Source organism: Hemiscyllium ocellatum, chromosome 2 (assembly GCF_020745735.1).
Source record: "Hemiscyllium ocellatum isolate sHemOce1 chromosome 2, sHemOce1.pat.X.cur, whole genome shotgun sequence".
Classification (NCBI taxonomy): Eukaryota; Metazoa; Chordata; class Chondrichthyes; order Orectolobiformes; family Hemiscylliidae; genus Hemiscyllium; species Hemiscyllium ocellatum.
The window spans coordinates 335,745-355,751 of NC_083402.1; the positions used below are offsets into that span (position 1 = coordinate 335,745).

At 44.3% G+C, this 20,007-nt stretch overlaps 1 protein-coding gene across 1 annotated transcript in view; it reads left to right on the forward strand.

Annotated features, from left to right (window-relative positions):
* The window catches only part of nup155 (nucleoporin 155), a 208,047-nt gene that overhangs the window by 85,063 nt on the left and 102,977 nt on the right, over positions 1-20,007 (forward strand). Inside the window, exons 13-17 of the mRNA XM_060834039.1 lie at positions 2,428-2,528; positions 11,981-12,151; positions 13,367-13,477; positions 17,525-17,619; positions 18,944-19,029. Of these exons, the coding sequence (XP_060690022.1) occupies positions 2,428-2,528; positions 11,981-12,151; positions 13,367-13,477; positions 17,525-17,619; positions 18,944-19,029 (564 nt within the window). The remainder of the gene's footprint in view (positions 1-2,427; positions 2,529-11,980; positions 12,152-13,366; positions 13,478-17,524; positions 17,620-18,943; positions 19,030-20,007) is intronic.

Genomic DNA, 20,007 nt, shown 5'->3' on the forward strand with positions numbered 1-20,007 from the left:
GACTTCCCCTTCATAAATCCATGCTGACTCTGACCTATCCTGTTACTGCTAACAGTAATTTCGTCCCTTATAATTGACTCCAGCATCTTTCCCACCACTGAGGTCAGACTAACTGGTCTATACTTCCCTGCTTTCTCTCTCCCTCCTTTCTTAAAAAGTGGGACAACATTAGCACCCTCCAATCCGCAGGAACTGATCCTGAATCTATAGAACATTAGAAAATGATCACCAGTGCATCCACGATTTCTAGAGCCTCCTGGGGACTTATCAGCCTTCAGCTCTCACAGTCACTCCAACACCATTTCCTGCCTAATATAAATTCCCTTCATTTCAGGTCCTTCGGCCACTGTTACATCTGGGAGATTGCTCGTGTCTCCTCCAGTGTCTTCCCCTTTTAGTTTATTGGATCATGTTGGTTCTACTCGCCATATTTCCTTCTGAATGCATCCCACTGTTCTGAGATGGCTTTACTTGAAAATATATGTTCCTCGTCCACTGTGGCCAAATTATACCTGATTCTGTTAAAATCAGCCATATCCCAGTTTAGAACTTTGATTTCAGGCCTATCCTTGCCCTTTTCATAACAATCTTGAATCTAACAGAGTTGGTCGCTGTCTCCAAAGTACTACCATACTTTACCAGCTTCAATACCTAAAATTAAGTGCAGGACCACCCCCTGACTTGTAAGGCCTTCTATATACTGGCTTAGAAACTTCTCATGGATGCATTTGAGGGTGCGTTAGAAGTTTGGATTAGGAATTGGCTGGCTGGAAGGAGACAGAGGGTAGTAGTTGATGGTAATGATTCATCTTGGAGTGCAGTTACTAGCGGTGTTCCGCAAGGATCTGTTTTGGGACCATTGCTGTTTGTCATTTTTATAAATGACCTGGAGGAGGGGCTAGAAGGTTGGGTGAGCAAGTTTGCGGATGATACGAAAGTCGGTGGAGTTGCTGACAGTGAGGAAGGATGTGGCAGGTTACAGCGGGATATAGATAAGCTGCAGAGCTGGGCAGAAAGGTGGCAAATGGAGTTCAATGTAGCTAAGTGTGAAGTGATTCACTTTGGTAAGAGTAACAAGAAGATGGAGTACTGGGCTAATGGTGAGATACTTGGTAGTGTGGATGAGCAGAGGGATCTTGGTGTCCATGTACCCAGATCTCTGAAAGTTGCCACCCAGGTAAATAGTGCTGTGAAGAAGGCATATGGCGTACTGGCTTTCATTGGTAGAGGAATTGAGTTCCGGAGTCCTGAGGTCATGTTGCAGTTGTATAAGACTCTGGTGCGGCCGCATCTGGAGTATTGTGTGCAGTTTTGGTCGCCATACTATAGGAAGGATGTGGAGGCACTGGAACGGATGCAGAGGAGGTTTACCAGGATGTTGCCTGGTATGGTAGGAAGATCGTATGAGGAAAGGCTGAGGTACTTGGGGCTGTTTTCATTGGAGAAAAGGAGGTTTAGGGGTGACTTGATAGAGGTGTACAAGATGATTAGGGGTTTAGATAGGGTTGACCATGAAAACCTTTTTCCACGTATGGAGTCAGCTATCACTAGGGGGCATTGCTTTAAATTAAGGGGTGGTTGGTATAGGACAGATGTTAGGGGTAGATTCTTTACTCAGCGAGTCGTGAGTTCATGGAATGCCTTGCCAGTAACAGTGGTGGACTCTCCCTCTTTATGGGCATTTAAACGGGCATTGGCTAGGCATATGAAGGATAGTGGGCTAGTTTGGAGTAGGTGGGCTTGGATTGGCGCAACATCGAGGGCCAAAGGGCCTGTACTGCGCTGTATTTTTCTCTGTTCTATGTTCTAAAACCAGCTTCAATCCATGCAAGCGTAATACCACTAACTCCTCGAGTCCTGAAACTGCATATTACCTTTGTTTGTTGCTTAATGAAAGACATTTTTGAATTGAACTGAACGACATTCACAGGCTCCAGGAATATTCCAGGAAGAAATTTACCCCCAGCTGAAAATGTGTTGCTGGTCAAAGCACAGCAGGCCAGGCAGCATCTCAGGAATAGAGAATTCGACGTTTCGAGCATAAGCCCTTCATCAGGAATGATGCTTATCAGGAAGGGCTTATGCTCGAAACGTCGAATTCTCTATTCCTGAGATGCTGCCTGGCCTGCTGTGCTTTGGCCAGCAACGCATTTTCAGCTGTGATCTCCAGCATCTGCAGACCTCATTTTTTACTCGAAGAAATTTACCCCCACACAGGAATGTCCCAGTGAGAGCATTTTTTTAGATGATGCAATGGGATGGTCTGTAATTGCCTCATGCTGAGCTGGTGCAATTATTTTCCATCCCAGTCGGGCAGTGCCTGCCTGATGAAACTGCATGTATCATTCAGTTTGTACCTGAGAGTAGGCATGCTGTATGCTATTGTAAGTCAGAAAAACTAATATGATCCAATATCTGTTGTCACAGGTATTCTGCTGCTGGCTGCCTCTGAGAATGATGACAATGATGTCCTCTGGTGTATTAATCATGACTCCTTTCCATTCCAGAGACCCCTTATGGAAGTACAGGTGAGACTGACTCTGTTGGTGAGGGTTATGACTGGGCTGCTGTTGAAACTGACTCTGTTTGTAAGGGTTACAGAATCACAGAGGCATACAGCCTGGAAATGGGCTTTTCGGCTCACTTCTCTACGTTGACCCACAAACTGCAAGTTACACTAATCACATTACCTGCACTTGTTCCATAGCTTACTGTGACCTGGCGTCATCCAGTGCTTCTTAAATGTTGCAAGAGTACCTTTCTCCACCACCCTCCTAGACAGAATGTTTTATAAATCTATCACCCTTTGGGTGGAATTTCTTTTTGCAAATCTCTTCGAAATCACTTACTCTTCATCTTAAACTTATGGTCTTAGTCACTACTGCTATGGGAAAGAGATTATCATGATCTACCAGTTTATGCCTCATATTTTATATACCTCAGATTCCCCATCAGCTGCCTCTGGTCCAAGAAAAACAAACCCAGGCCCGTCCTCTTTCTCCTCCTAATTGAGACTTTCCATCCCTGTCAACTTTCTGGCCAATCTACTCTGTACCCTCTTTCCAATCGTGTTATGGCCAGAACTGTACACAGTATTCTATCCAAGACCTGACAGTGGTTCATAATGTTATGTGGGATAGGCCGGTTCTGTAAGCAGGCATTGAGGAAGGAGATGTGGCTATGGTAGCAAATCGACTTCAGGATGTGGCTGAAGAGCTTCAGGGCAAAGGAGATGACCTCGTGAGAGAGAAAGATTCACAGATCTTTGTTGAGAGAGGAAGAGAACTACTTCAAAGCAAGCATCTTTGTAAGATGCTTCGCAGTTGGGTTGAAATCAACTAGGAGAAGGTGAGGACTGTAGATGCTGGAGATCTGAGTCGAGAGTGTGGCACTGGAAAATTACAGCAGGTCAGGCAGCGTCCGAGGATAAGGAAAATCTATGTATTAGGCATAAGCCTTTCATTAGGAGTGAATGATGAAGATTCATTCGATCTGTGCTGATTCTTGTCTTTAGCCACATGTTCATCAGACCTTTCTGATTAACACATGTCTCTTGATGAATAATCTAGAAATGGCAGATTTAGTAGTCTTTTTTTTAAATCTGCCACAACTCACTAAATTCTTGCTGCAGGACCACGAGTCCTTATTTGATCCATTTTGTTGGTACTAATATGTACCATGAGTATTGGCTATTCACCCTCATTCAGAATGCTCAGCGGCTGCATTGAGGCATCCCAACTCTGGAATCAGGGAAGCATTTGAGAGTCTCCTTTGTTGCCATAGAACTGCCTGTCAGTTCACCATCCAGTTGAGTCCCCATCACTAAAGCTCTAACTTTTTCCTCCCCTGCTTCACAGCAAAGCAACCTTGGTGCCACAAACTTGCCTGTTGCTGCTTTCCCCAGAGAGACCGCACACATGTGCACATCAGTATCCACAGTGGTATATTTGTTTGAAAGGGTGATAACCACAGTGGACTCCTGCACTCCTACTCACGCATACCTCTCTTCCTGGTGATCACCCAATTTTTTTTCTGCCTGTATAGCTCTTACTTATGGTGTGACCAACTCATTAAACATGTTCTGGATTAGTGGTGCTGGAAAAGCACAGCAGTTCAGTCAGCATCCGATGAGCCTTTTTGCCTGAAATGTCGATTTTATTGCTCCTCGGATGCTGTCTGAACTGCTGTGCTTTTCCAGCACCACTAAACCAGAATCTGGTTTCCAGCATCTGCAGTCATTGTTTTTACCTAGTTTATTTTAATCCTACATTAAACATGTTATCCACAGTGTCCGCTCCATCTTGGATGCTCCATAGTGAGTCTGTCCACTGCTCCTGCCGCACTATGCAGTCAATCAGAAGCTGCAGTTGAACACACCTTTTGCACACATGGTCACCATGGATACTGGAAGTGTACCTGAATTCCCACATACTGTAGGACGACCATTTCACAGGGCCAAGTCCTCCTTATCAATTATGGAAAGTAGATGCGGCACCAGTTACTCAACCTTCGCCACTACTAGCCAAAGCAGTTTTATTTGTTTCTCGCTGTCTCTCTATTCCTACCAAACTACAAGCAACAAAAATCAAAGACACTGTCCCTCTCCTCGCATTACTCAGTCTCTCAAAAATATTCCCAAACAGATTATTCCCTTGCTCCACATCCCTTTTTCTGACGTCAGCTCTGGAGCTCCACATTCGGGTTTGCTTCGCTCCTTTCGTGCTACTGCTCTACTCTTGCTCGATCTGGGCCTTGCTTAAGTTTTTTAACCCAAAGCTCCTGCTGCTGTGATTCACCCCCAGGTTCACGCCACTGCTCACCTCTCCAACTGTTGCTGCAATTGGGCTCCACAGTAATTTTAGTGGAAGTGATTGCAAGTATTCCATGGGGACCATACCTGTGATAGCCTGGTCCACTCGTCTGTCACACTCAACTTCTCATTTCCCCTTCCCATGCTCCCTTCTAACACAATCACAAGGAGATGTAACACTTAGGCTTTTACAACTCCTCTCCTCACTGTCCAAGGCTTCACCGGATGAGTCAGCAGTTGACTTAAATAGTTTGTTGTATTCACTGCCCACAATGTGGTCTCTTCCAAATTCAGGCAACTCCACAGCTATTGGAGAACACGTGTGCTCGGCCTGCAAGTACAGTCCCAGCCTTCTGCTCACCTTGCCATTTCAATCCACTACCTTGCACATTGACTTGTATTTCTGTCCCTGCCTGCTGCACGGTTTGTTCCAGGCTGCAGGAACAGCACCTCACTTTCTAATTAGGCCTTTGTTTTAGCATTTTACAATTTGGTTTAAACTTGCTGGATTCAGCACTGAGTTTAGCAATGTCATGAACGATGGCCTCCATTTTTGTTTTTTTTCAGGGGATTTTAACTTTCCAAACATAAACTGAGACTGCCATAGTGTTAAAGCTTTCGACAGAGAGGAATTTGTTAAGTGTGCCCAAGACAATTTTCTGATTCAGTATGTGGATGTACCGACTAGAGATGGTGCAAAACTTGACCTACTCTTGGGAAATAAGGCAGGGCAGGTCACTGAGGTGTCAATGGGGGAACACTTTGGGGCCAGTGACCATAATTCTATTAGATTTAAAATAGTGATGGAAAAGGATAGACCAGATCTAAAAGTTGAAGTTCTAAATTGGAGAAAGGCCAGTTTTGATGGTATTAGGCAAGAACTTTTGAAAGCTGATTGGAGGCAGATGTTTGTAGATAAAGGGACGGCTGGAAAATGGAAAAGTCTTCAGAAATGAGATAACGAGAATCCAGAGAAAGTATATTCCTGTTAGGGTGAAAGGAAATGCTGGTAGGTATACGGAATGCTGGATGATTAAAGAAATTGAGGGTTTGGTTAAGAAAAAGAAGGAAGCATATGTAAGGTATAGACAGGATAGATCGAGTGAATCCTTAGAAGAGTATAAAGGAAGTAGGAATATACTTAAGAGGGAAATTAGGAGGACAAAAGGGGACATGAGATAGCTTTGGCAAACAGAATTAAGGAGAATCCAAAGGGTTTTTACAAATATATTAAGGACAAAAGGGTAACTAGGGAGAGAATAGGGCCCCTCAAAGATCAGCAAGGCGGCCTTTGTGTGGAGCCACAGAAAATGGGAATACTAAGCGAGTATTTTGCATCAGTATTTACTGTGGAAAATGATATGGAAGGTATAGAATGTAGGGAATTGATGGTGACACCTTGCAAAATGTCCATATTGCAGAGGAGGAAGTGCTGGATGTCTCGGAACGGGTAAAGGTGGATAAATCTTCAGGATCTGATCAGGTTTGCTGGGAAGCCCAGAAGTGATTGCTGGGCTTCTTGCTGAGATATTTGTATCATCGATAGTCACAGGTGAGGTGCTGGAAGACTGGAGGTTGGCAAATGTGGTGGCACTATTTAAGAAGGGTGGTAAGGACAAGCCAGGGAACTATAGGCCAGTGAACCTGACGTCAGTGGTGGGCAAGTTGTTGGAGGGAACCTCTGGGGACAGGATGTTCATGAATTTGGAAAGGCAAGGACTGATTAGGGATAGTCAGCATGGCTTTGTGCATGGGAAATCATGTCTCACAAACTTGATTGAGTTTTTTGAAGAAGTAACAAAGAGGATTGATGAGGGCAGAGCGGTAGATGTGATCTATATGAACTTCAGTAAGGCATTCGACAAGGTTCCCCATGGGAGACTGATTAGCAAGGTTAGATCTCATGGAATAAAGGGAGAACTAGCCATTTGGATACAGAACCGGCTCAAAGATAGTGGTGGTGGAGGGTTGTTTTTCAGACTGGAGGCCTGTGACCAGTGGAGTGCCACAAGGATCGGTGCTGGGTCCTCTACTTTTGGTCATTTACATAAATGATTTGGATGCAAGCATAAGAGGTACAGTTAGTAAGTTTGCAGATGACACCAAAATTGGAGGTGTAATGGATAGCGAGAAAGGTTACCTCCGATTACAACAGGATCTTGATCAGCTGGGCCATTGGGCTGAGAAGTGGCAGGTGGAGTTTAATTCAGATAAATGTGAGGTGCTGCATTTTGGGAAAGCAAATCTTAGCAGGACTTATACACTTAATGGTAAGGTCTTAGGGAATGTTGCTGAACAAAGAGACCTTGGAGTGCAGGTTCATAGCTCCTTGAAAGTGGAATCGCAGGTAGATAGGATAGTGAAGAAGGTGTTTGGTATGCTTTCCTTTATCAGTCAGAGTATTGAGTACAGGAGTTGGGAGGTCATGTTGCGGCTGTACAGGACATTGGTTAGAAAATTGTTGGAATATTGCATGCAATTTTGGTCTCTTTCCTGTCGGAAAGATGTTGTAAAACCTGAAAAGCTTCAGAAAAGATTTACTAGGATGTTGCAGGGTTTGAGGATTTGAGCTATGGGGGAGGCTGAACAGGCTAGGGCTGTTTTCCCTGGAGTGTCGGAAGTTTAGGGGTGACCTTATAGAGGTTTACAAAATCATGAGGGGCATGGATAAGATAATAGACAAAGTCTTTTCCCTGGATTCAGGGAATCCAGAACTAGAGGGCATAGGTTTAGGGTGAGAGGGGAAAGATATAAAAGGGACCTAAGGGGCAACTTTTTCACATGGTATGTATATGGAATGAGCTGCCAGGGGATGTGGTGGAGGCTGGTACAATTGCAACATTTAAGAGGCATTTGGAAGGGTTTGGAGGGATATGGGCCGGGTGCTGGCAGGTGGGCCTAGATTGGGTTGGGATATCTGGTTGGCATGGACGGGTTGGACTGAAGGGTCTGTTTGCACGCTGTACATCTCTATGACTCTGTATTATGTATGTGCTTTTCATGTTTTTGCTTCCGATCAATGATGCTCTTTATTTTGTTCTTAATACTCAATCTCACCAAATGTGTTGTCCCTTATTCACACCATTACTCTACTGCGTTCTTTGTGACACCTTTGATCTCTAATCATCCTTGTCTAATCATTGTCCAATGTTCCCTTTTCCTCTCACACCTCACTCCCCCTTCTTTACATATTTCCACCTCTTGTCTGAAGTGTTTGTGTCTCCTCAGATACTACCAGTCCTGCTAGGTTTTTTCCAGGGCTTTGTTTTTAGTTTAAATCTTTGACCTTGTGTGCTCAATCTTGTTAGGTTTGGGGACAGTCTTTCTTAATCTACATGGCACAGACCACGAATGAGTTTGAACACCTCGGTCACACCTTCCTCCCAGCATTCTCTTTTCCAAAGAAAAGTGTCCTGTTTTCTCTAATCTATCTACATAACTGAAGTTCCTCAGTAGCTCAATGTGTTTTTGTAACTTTGTGCACTCCTCAATGCCTTCCCATTCATCCTATAATGTAGCTTGGATGAAAGTAGAAGGCTGGGTTCGTAAGTTTGCAGTTTAATATGGATAAATGTATGGTTATCCACTTTGGTGGCAAGAACAGGAAGGCAGATTACTACCTAAATGGAGTCAAGTTAGGTAAAGGGGCAGTACAAAGAGATCTGGGTGTTCTTGTACATCAGTCAATGAAGGCAAGCATGCAGGTACAGTAGGTAGTGAAGAAAGCTAATAGCATGCTGGCCTTCATAACAAGAGGGATTGAGTATGGAAGCAAAGAGGTTCTTCTGCAGCTGTACAGGGCCCTGGTGAGACCACACCAGGAGTACTGTGTGCAGTTCTGGTCTCCAAATTTGAGGAAAGACATTCTGGCTATTGAGGGAGTGCAGCGTAGGTTCACGAGGTCAATTCCTGGAATGGCAGGACTATCTTATGTTGAAAGATTGGAGCGACTGGGCTTGTATTCCCTTGAGTTTAGAAGACTGAGAGGGGATTTGATTGAGACGTATAAGATTATCAAAGGATTGGACACTCTTGCAGCAGGAAACATGTTTCCGCTGATGGGTGAGTCCCGAACCAGAGGACACAGCTTAAAAATAAGGGGTAGGCCATTTAGGACAGAGATGAGGAGAAACTTCTTCACCCAGAGAGTGGTGGGTGTGTGGAATGCTCTGTCCCAGGAGGCAGTGGAGGCCCAGTCTCTGGATACGTTTAAGAAAGAGTTGGATAGAGCTGTCAAGGATAGTGGAATCAAGGGTTATGGAGATAAGGCAGGAACAGGATACTGATTGAGGATGATCAGCCATGATCATAATGAATGGTGGTGCAGGCTCGAAGGGCAGAATGGCCTACTCCTGCACCTATTATCTATTGTTTGCTGATGACATGAAGGTTGGTAGAGTTGTCGATAGTGTTGAGGTCTGTTGCAGGCTACAACAAGACAATGACAGAATGCAGAGCTGGGCTGAGAAGTGGCAGATGGAGTTCAACCTGGACATAAGTGCGAAGTAATTCATTTTGCAAGGTCAAATTTGAATGCTGAATACAGGATTAAAGACAAGATTCTTGGCAGTGTGGAGGAACAGCGAGATCTTGGGGTCCACGTACATAGATCCCTCACATTTTCCACTCAAGTTGATCGGGTTGTTAAGAAGGCGTATGGTGTTTTGTCTTTCAGTAACAGGGAGATTGAATTTAAGAGCTGCGAGGTTTTGCTGCAGCTCTATAAAACCCTGGTTAAACCACACTCGGAATATTGTGTTCTGGTCGCCTCATCAGAGGAAGGATGTATAGATGCTTTAGAGAGAGTGCAGAGGAGATTTACCAGGATGCTGCCTGGATTGGAGGGCTTGTCTTATAAAGAGAGATTGAGTGAGCTTGATCTTTTCACACTGGAGAGACGAAGGAAGAGAGGTGACTTGATAGTGGTGTACAGGGTAATGACAGGTAATTGATAGGTTCAACAAGGTACCCAAACTATCCAAAGTACACAAACCAGACATCCCACTCAGACCCATAGTATCACTACCAGGGACACCAGCATACAAACTGGCCAAAGAACTACAACAAAAACTGAAACACCTAGTCAGCGGATCCAAACACTCCATACAATCAACACAGGAATTCTTGGACGTCATCAGGAAGACACACATAGACAAAGAAGAAACCATGGTATCATTCGACGTGACGGCACTGTTCACTTCAATTGACAAAACCCTAGCCAGAGAAACAATAGCCAACCTACTGGACATACATAACAGAACACAGGAGGCCGAACCTATCAACAAGGACGGCATACTTAAACTACTGGACCTGTGCCTCACCACACACTTTACATTCAACAATCAGATATACGAACAAATCAACGGAACACCCATGGGATCACCAATCTCGGGACTCATAGCAGAGGCAGTTATGCAAAGGTTAGAACATACAGCCATACCACAAATCCAGCCCAAACTCTGGATCAGATATGTTGATGACACCTTTGTAATCATCAAAAACACAGATATAGAAAAAACACACCGAATCATCAACGCCACACTCACAGGAATCCGATTCACGAGAGAAGAGGAAAAGGATAGCCAACTCCCATTCCTAGACGTGTTAGTAGAGAGAACACCGAACGGAGAATTCACCACAAGGGTACACAGGAAACCAACACACACAGACCAAGTCTTAAACTATGAAAGTAACCACCCCAACACACACAAACGAAGCTGCATCAGGACACTATTCAAAAGGGCCACAACACACTGCAGTACACCAGAACTGCGAAAAGAGGAAGAGGAACATCTATACAAGGTACTCGCCAAAAACGGATACCCACGCAACTTTATCACCAGATCCTAAGAGATAGACCGAGGAACGAGGACATGCCACAACCAAAAGGACTAGCCACTCTACCGTACGTCAGGAGCGTCTCAGAACTGACAGCCAGACTACTGCGACCCTTAGGACTCATAACAGCACACAAGCCAACATCCACGCTCAGACAACAACTCACTAGAACAAAGGACCCAATACCCAGCATGAGCCAAACTAACGTAGTTTACAAAATACCATGCAAGGACTGCACAAAACACTATATAGGACAAACAGGAAGACAGCTAACAATCTGCATCCATGAACATCAGCTAGCCACAAAACGACACGACCAGCTATCTCTAGTAGCCATACACTCAGACAACCAGGAACATGAATTTGACTGGGAAAACACCACTATCATAGGACAAGCCAGACAGAGAACAGCCAGAGAATTCCTAGAAGCATGGCATTCATCCCCAAACTCCATCAACAGACACATTGACCTGGACACCATATACAAACCACTACAGCTGAAACTGACACCCGGAAACGGCAAGAACATCCATCAACAGACACATCGACCTGGACCCCACATACAAATCACTGCAGCTGAAACTGACACCCGGAAGCGGCAAGAACAAACCAATATAAATACCGGAAGAAACATCAAAGCAGCGCTTCACACGAGGCTCCAACAGCACTGATGATGTTGCCTAGCCAGGGAACGAAACGTTTGCAGCAAAAACTTCCAGCTCGGCGAGCAGAACCACAACAACAGATACACCTAGGGCTTCGTTCTCATGTACCTCCTTTAGAATTGTATCTTTTTGTTTTCTATTGTTTTCTCTTTGTTTTCCTACAAAGACTAATCCCGTTGCACTCTGTGCAGGTGCTGGAATGTGTGCATCAGAAGCTAGGTAATAAATATGGATGCTGCTGTATTTATCATGGAGGCTTAATGGGCCAAAGGATCGCTACGTTATGATTTTGTAATTCTCTACCTTGAATTTCATGCGGCACGTTTCTGTCCATTTCATTGACTCTTCATCGTCATCCATTTCAAGTTCCCTTTTACCCTTTCTGCATTTTGAAATGCTTCCAGGTTTCGTATAGTTTAGCAGAGTACAAACCCGGATCCGCAGCTGGTCTGAGTCCAGGCCTTGAGGTGGGGATGGAGCCAGGGCCAAACCTGCGAACGGGGCTGGTTCCAGACCTGGGGACAGAGATGGAACTGGGGAAGGGCCCAGAGATGATTCCGGACCTGAAGTGAGGGTTGGGGCCTGAACTTTGGCTGGGGTTAAGGTGGGGTTCATCTTTCTGATCTTACATGTTCCTCATGCTAAGTTGATGCAATTTGTCTTCCAGATGACAGCAAACATTGATGGTCACTCATGGGCTCTGTCTTCCATTGACCACTCCCAGCTTCAAAAGATCGTTACTCCACTCAACAAAGATCGTGTCCCCCTCACCGACCCACCAGTTGTAATAGTCCAGCATTTGGCACCTCCCAAAAGATTTATCCTGCTCACAGCACAGGTAAGTGTTATGAAGGTGGTGGGAATTAATTCAGTGATTAGTCTGTATATCTCTCTATCATTGACTCTCTTTCTGTCTCTAATGCCCTGTGTCTCCTTCCCTTTCTCTCTTCTCTTTTTTTTCTCCCCCGCCTCTGTCTCTTGGTTTCTCTTTGTGTCTCTAAGTCTATATTGAATGTATTTAAAAAACAATCTGGGTCCTGAATGCCTTTGAGGGAAGGAAGTCGGTGATCCTTACCATGTCTGGCCTCCATATGACCCCACAGCATGCAGTTGATGCTTAATTACTCTCTGGATAATTAGGATGGGCACTAAATGTTGGTGTAGCCAACGATGCTGTCCTGCATGAAGAAATTGAAAAAATGTGATTCTGTTGCTTTTTTTTCTCTCACTCTGTGTGTGTGAGTGTCACACATGCACGCTCTCACTCTCATGCTCTCTCTCATTTGAGAAGGTAGTGGTGAACTGCCTTCTTGAATAGTGCACAAGCTGTAGGTCCACAACGCTCTTAGAGCAGAAGTTCTCATATTTTGACTCAAGTTCATGAAAGAAATGGTGTTGCATTTCCAGGTCAGGATGGTGAGTGGTTTGGAGGGGAACTTGGCACAGGTGGTGGCGTTGTTCCTACATATCTGCTGTCCTTGTTCTTCTCGAGGGAAGTGATTGTGTGTTTGGGAAGTCTTATCTCAGGACTGAAACTCTCATCAGCCTCTCAAAAGCCAAGTCTTTGGGAGCTGAATGATCTGTCTGTGCAGTTCCTCAGGCAAACTGTTCTGAGACATCCTGGGGACCAACTATGCATGGGTCCTTGACAAAGCTCTAGCTGTAGAAGTGCCACCAAATCTCCCTCCTCAGCTGAGATTGCCAGGACACACACTTCTTGACTTGGTGCCTTGCTGGATCGTGATTCACCCTCACCAGCCATACACATTGCCATATCAGAACATTCATGACAAGATCCATGTTGTCTGTAATTCCACCATTCCCAGAGAGCCAGTCTGTTGGTTGTCCTCCTCTTGTCTGTCTCATGCTCCACATCCATCCCATGTGCTCCCACCTATTCTGCGTTCATCTAACCATCTGCCCTGCCTCAGCAATCCAAGCACTGTGTCTTCCTGCCCCACTTTGATTCATGACCCTTCTGTCATCTCCTTCTATTTCTATTTTCAATACCTCCTCATTCTTGACTCCTCCTCTAAGTTCTCTTTCATTGCAGGGCAGCCATTTTTTCCAGAAACTACGTCCTGTGGACCAACTGCGTCATCTCCTTGTAAGCAACGCAGGTGGAGAGGGCGAGGATATTGAGCGATTCTTCAAACTCCATCGGGTAATGCATTGCTGTATTCGCAAGGCATATAGTATTGTGTGAACATTGCTGTGTGTGTCAGACACTGCATGTCAAGTATGGATGGTACTGTGTGCATCAGCAGTTAGGTATCAAGTGTGGATGCTACTGTGCTTATAAGACTCTTTTGATAAATACTGACAAATAGAAAGTAATCCAGAGAAATATGAGGGGATGCGTTATGGCAAATTGAAAAGGAGGACCAGTATTAACTAAATGCATCAATTTTAAGGGGTATACAAGGATAGAGGCACAGTAGGTGTGGTTCATGTGCATTGGTCTTTTGACAGTGCCAATGTGTATGGAGAGGCCAAACTGGATACAGGATGTCATTCAAAAAGGCTTTGTGTACAAAAGCAGTAAAGTTATGCAAAACTTTAAGCTCAGGTTGCTTTGTGACTGATGGACTGTGACAAGTTGTCACCAAGGTAACTCATCTACTTTTCTTGAAGCACTCATAATTATCTGCCGGAACAGGCAGATAAAATGGTTAACAGTGCAGGGTTGTAACGGCAGGAGCCAAAACAGCAGTTAGGTATTTTGATGGTCACTTGAAGTGTGATCATATACAAGGCTACAGGCCAAGTGCTGGAAAATGGATGAGAGTTGATAGGTACTTGATGAATGACGCAAGCACAATGGGCCAAAGAGCCTCCATCCATGTTATGTAAGTCTATAACTATTTCAGGATATTACTTCACAGGCCTGTAAGGCAGTTCTCCCAATCTGCATTAGCCCCAAGATGTTAGGAAGGAGGATTTTGCAGGGTCACCAGGGCTTTCTTTGCCATTGTTGTTTCCAGTGCCAAAATCACTGCCTAGTGGTCCGCCTGGTTTCATTCCTTTGTTCGATCATTGCAGTGGTTTGGTGCAACTGAATGGCTTGATGGACCATCTCAGGACAGTTAATAGTCATCTACCTTGCTGAGTCATGTGCTGACCAGACTGGATAAGAAGGGCAAATTCCTTTCCCAAAAGGAAGTTTGAGTGTGTTTTGGGTATCTGTGACAATTGATGACTTGTAATCACCATAAAAAGCCATGCTTTCAAACATTGATTCATTCAATTTATAATCCACCAGCTGGCTTAGGAACAGAGTAGGCACCTGCTTTGCTCTTCGAAATCATCATAGCTGGTCTAATTCAGTACCCTGTTCCCATTATTTTCCTATATCCTTCGATCTCTTTAGCCCTTAGAATTATACCTTACTCCTTGAAAATATTGTGTTTTGGCCTGAAAAGGTTTTTGTAGCTGAGAATTCCACAGACTTACCCACTGTCTAAGTGAAGAAATTTCTCCTTATCTAGTCCTTGGTGGTTTAACCCATATCCTGAGACTGTGACTCCCAGTGCTGGAATCCCTGCACATTAAAAACATCCTTGTTGTTACGTTATCTTGAAGGTGAAGTCATAGGAGATTCCAAACCTGAGTCATGTTCCTTCTCTGCAGTGTGGGAATTCAGGGACCCTTCTGATGTCTCTGACTCCTTCACGTGCAGGAAGTGTGTTCAGCTGCAGCTCCTGTTTGACTGCTTGATGGCTCTGGAGCTGCGGCTGGATTCACTTTAGAGCATCTGTGAGATTTAGGGAATCGTGGATAGCACGTTCAGCAAATTGGTCACACCACAGATAAATATTACTGAGGAAGATAGGAAATGGTGACCACCAGACAGAGGAGGAATGGATAGGCAGTTCAGGGGTTCCTTGTGGTCATCTCCCTCTGAAACAGATGGGCTGTTTTGGATACTGTTTGGGGAGATGGCTCACCTGGGGAAGGCGGCAGCAGCTTGTTGCATGGCACTGTGCCTGGCTTTGCTGCACAACAGCGCAGGAAAAAGAGTGGCTGAGTTAGAGCATAGGGGAATTCAATTGCATGGGACATAGATAGGCATTTCTGCAGCTGTAAACGAGAGTCCAAGATGGTATATTGCCTCTCTGGTGCAAGGGTCAGGAAAGTCTCAGAGCAGCTGCGGGGCATTCTGGAGAATGGTGCATATAGGCACCAACAATATTGGTTTAAAAAAATGGGATGAAGCCCAAGAAGCTGAATTTAGGTAATTGGGAGTTAAACTAAAAAGTAGGTCCTTAAATGTAGTAATCTCGGGACTGCAACCAACACTGCATGTCAGTCAGAGTAGGAATAGTAGGATAGCTAAGATGAATATGTGGCTTGAGGGATGGTGCAAGACACAGGGATTCAAATTCCTGTGACACTGGTACTGGTTCTGTGAGAGATGGGACTATTACAAACCAGACAGCATGCATCTGGGCAAGACTCAAACGAATGTCCTGGGGGGAGTGTTTGCTCGTGCTGTTGGGGAGAGTTTAAACTGATATAACAGGGGAATGGGAACCAATGCAGGAGGCTGGAGGGAAGTAAAGTGGAGACAGAAACAAAAGACAACATGCATGAAAGTGAAAGGCAGAGAAACCAAAGACACAAATCAGAAAGGGCCACGTACAACATAACTCCAAAAGGGCTATCAAAAAACAAAAAAGAGCCATAAGACTTTGTCTCTCCATGCAAAGAGCATTTGCACTAAGGTGGATGAATGAACTGCACAGACCATTATTATTGGATATAATGGAGATGGGATTATAGAGACCAGGGTGACCAAAGGTAGGAACTCAATGTCCAGGGTATTCAATTTTCTGGAAAGATAGAAAAGAAAGGGAGGTTGTGTAGCGTTGCTGTTTGAGGAGGCGATTAGCACAACAGTAAAGAAGGGCATTAGCCCGGATGATGTGGAATCTGTGTGTGTCGAGCTGAACACCAAAGGTTAAAAAAAATATATATAGTGGGAGTTGTGTACAGACCACAAACAGTAGTTGTGGTTGGGGATTGTATCAAATAGGAAATTAGAAATGCATTCACTGATGACACATTGCCATCCTGAAAACCCCACTTTCTCCCAACTGTCTGTGTTCTATTAGTTGGTTTGCTGAAGACGTGGTAGACAATTAATCAGAGACCCAGGTCATGTTCCGTGGATGGTGGTAGATGGTGGAGTTTGGATTCAATTTAAAAAGTCTAGAAGTAAGAGTCTAATGATGACCATTGTTACATATTGGACAAAACCCATCTGGTCCAATCTTGTCCTTTAGAGAAGAAAATTGCTGTCTTTAACTGGGCTGGCCTACAGCAACATGGTTCTCTTAAATGTTCTCTGGGTAATATGGTATGGGCAATACATGTTGACCTGGGCAGCGATGCCCACATCCCATGAGTGAATAAAAAAAATGCCAATCCTGTGTCCATGCTAGTCTATTCCCTCCAACATCATATTATTCAATACTCTAACTGATTTGATTGATTTTTTTTTAACCAAGTATTTTTTCTCTGGTGACCAGAGGAACACAGGAACATTAGTGGGCTGTTTGGCCCCCCAATCTACTTCCACATTCAGTAGAACGATGGCTAATGTGCTTGTGGTCTCAGTTCCATTTTGTTTCCGTACACTATCACCTTTAAACTCCTTGTCTTTCAAAAGTCTGCCTAACACAACCTTGAATAAGATCACCCTTTACTACTTTCTACGAAAGAGAATTAGACACAAACGACACAAAGGGGTAAGATTTTCAACCATCTTCTTTGGTTTGAATTTCCCCCTCAAGAAGAAAAATCTACCCAGTGTCCATCCTGCCACTTTCTCTCACGATATTGTGCTACAATTGGTCCTCTCGTTCTTGTCAACTATATTGGATATAGGCCTAACCTGGTCAACCTTTCTTCAAAAAATGAATCCTTCACCTCAAGGATCAGTGGAGTGAACTTTCACTGAAGTGCTTGTTCAGAAAGAACAACTCTATCCGTTTGTAAAAATATTCCAGAATGACATGGCCAGCAGCTTCTCTTTCGTGATGTACTGTCCTTGAACTGTTGTTTTTCAGCAAGAACTCTGGGATGCTTTCAACCATTTCAGCTAGACTTGATTTACTGGTCAAACTGAAGACAGTTTGTTTGCATTTCCTCAAATTTCAGCTTTTTGATAACTGCTCACTTAATGATTAATTATGCCTTTTCTACCCAGGAGGAACAGGCATGTGCTTCATGTCTCATTCTTGCCTGTTCAACAGCAGCAAATGATCGGGAAGTCTCAGCCTGGGCAACTCGTGCTTTTTTCAGGTACATAACGAAGAACCTGTTATGTAAATAGTCTTCCTTTTCATTTTTTCACTTTGTTATTCTTCCTTTCAACACTATTTCTGCTTTTCTCCATCCTTTTCCCCTGTCAGGGTTACATGTTCCTGATGAGATAAACCTGAACAAATTTTCACATTGATCATGACTGGGAACTGCTATCTAGAGACCAGATTCTGTATCAGAGTTTAGTTTAGTGCTGGGCAATATTCACAATAAAATAAAGCTCATTCGAAACCCATCAGATCTGGCAGGAACTGTAAAAACAGACAGTTAACATTTCAAAGTCAAAAACTCTGATCTCTGCAGTCCTCACTTTCTACTAGTTAACATTTCAAGTTGAATATGGTTCTTTCTTGAGAACTACAGACTGGTGTCCGTTTAAAAAAAGTTGAATCAATCTCGAAATGTTAATATTGTTTCTTTCAGCACAGATGCTCCCAGATATGCAGTGTTTCTCCAGCATTTTCCATTTATATTTCAGATTTCAGGCATCTGTAATGTTTTGCTTTTACCAGGCCATATCTGTCCCCAGTCTGTTGTGTTAGGTAGTTTCACTATCCAATTTGCATTTCTGAGCCATGTCCACACCTAGTTGGCTGTCCCAGGCACACCCATCCCCCAGCCTTCTGTCCCAGGCTGTGTCCATTCCAATCCCAGGCCATGTCCGTCCCTGTCCCAGTGTCCTGTCCCAGGGCTGTGTCCATCCCAGTCCCAGGTGTGTGTCTGTTCCTGTCCTGGCTTCCTGTCCCAGGGCTGTGTCTGTCCAGGTCCTGGCTTCTGTCCCAGGGTTGTGTCCGTTCCTGTCCCAAGGCTGTGTCCATCCCTGTCCTGGTTTCCCGTCCCAGGGCTGTGTTCGTCCCTGTCCTGGCTTCCCGTCCCATGTTGCATCTGTCCCTGGTACTCTGTCCAGATCACATCATGGTTTGGGGCTGCTACAGACACCAATAAATTTGCATTTGGATATTTGAGCAATGGAAATTTTGAGCTCCTCAAGACAGAGGGTTGATGAGTTGTTCATGCTGTGAATCAGCTGAACGATTGTAGGTGTTGAAAATGTGATCAGTGTCTGTGGGTTAAATGGAGTTCCATTAGCATTGTGGTAAGTTAACAACTTCTAGTGGTTGGTGAATGGCCATTTAGACATGGACATGATGCTTTCTGTGACGGAGTACTGACTGCCACTGTGTGCACACAAATGAAAATGTGTGCCACTTGAGGTGATGAAAGGCTTTGGCACAGAGATGAGTTCTGGGCGAGGGTTTGTTCAGCCCTGTGCACAGTTTAATTCATGGTGCCTTTCTTTCAGGTATGGTGGAGAAGCACAAATGCGGTTTCCTGCAGCCATTCAGCAGCCAGTGAACGTGGGGCCCACCTTCAGCACTCCACACCCAGGTTAGTGTCCTTTCTTGTCTTCGCATAAAGGATTTTTGGACAACTGCAAAAGTCTTTCTGTAAAAAAAAAACTCTCTTAGCATTAAAAACATTTACCGAAGTAGCATCAACTACTTCACTGGGCAGAGACTTCCACACATTCACGACCCTCTGGGTGAAGAAGTTCCTTCTCAATTCAGTCGTAAATCTGCTCCCCCTAATTTTGAGGCTATGCCCTCTTGTCCTAGTTTCACCTGCCAGTGGAAATATCCTCTCTATCTTATCTATTTCCTTCATACTTGTATATGTTTCTATAAGCTCCCCTCTCATTCTTCCAAATTCCAGCGAATGTGATCCCAATCTACTCAGTCTCTCCTCATAAGTCAACTCCCTCAATTCCGGAATCAACCTAGTGAACCTTTCTGCACCTCCTCTAGTGCCAGTCCATCTTTTCTCAAGTGAGGAAACCAAAACTGCACACAGTATTCCAGGCGTGGCCTCACCAGCACCTTGTACAGCTGGAACATAACCTTCCTGCTTTTAAACTCAATCCTTTCAGCAATGAAGGACAAAATTTCATTTGCTTTCCTAATTACCTGTTGTACCTGCAGACCAACTTTCTGTGATTCATGCACAAGGACACACAGGTTCCTCTGCACAGCAGCGTGCTGCAACTTTTTACCATTCAAATAACAATACTTTTTACTGATACTGCTGCCAAAATGGATGACTTCACATTTATCAACATTGTATTTCATCTGCCCACTCAAAGTATCTATGTTCCTCTGCAAAGTTTCACAGTTCCCTGCACACTTTGCTCTACTACTCATCTTAGTGTCATCTGCAAACTTTGATACACTACACGTGGTCCTCAACTCCAAATCATCTACGTAAATTGTAAATAATTGTCAACCAGACGAGCACTCATTTATCTCCATCTTTGCTTCCTGTTAGTCAACCAATCCTGTATCCATGCTCATTCTTCACCCGTAATGCTAT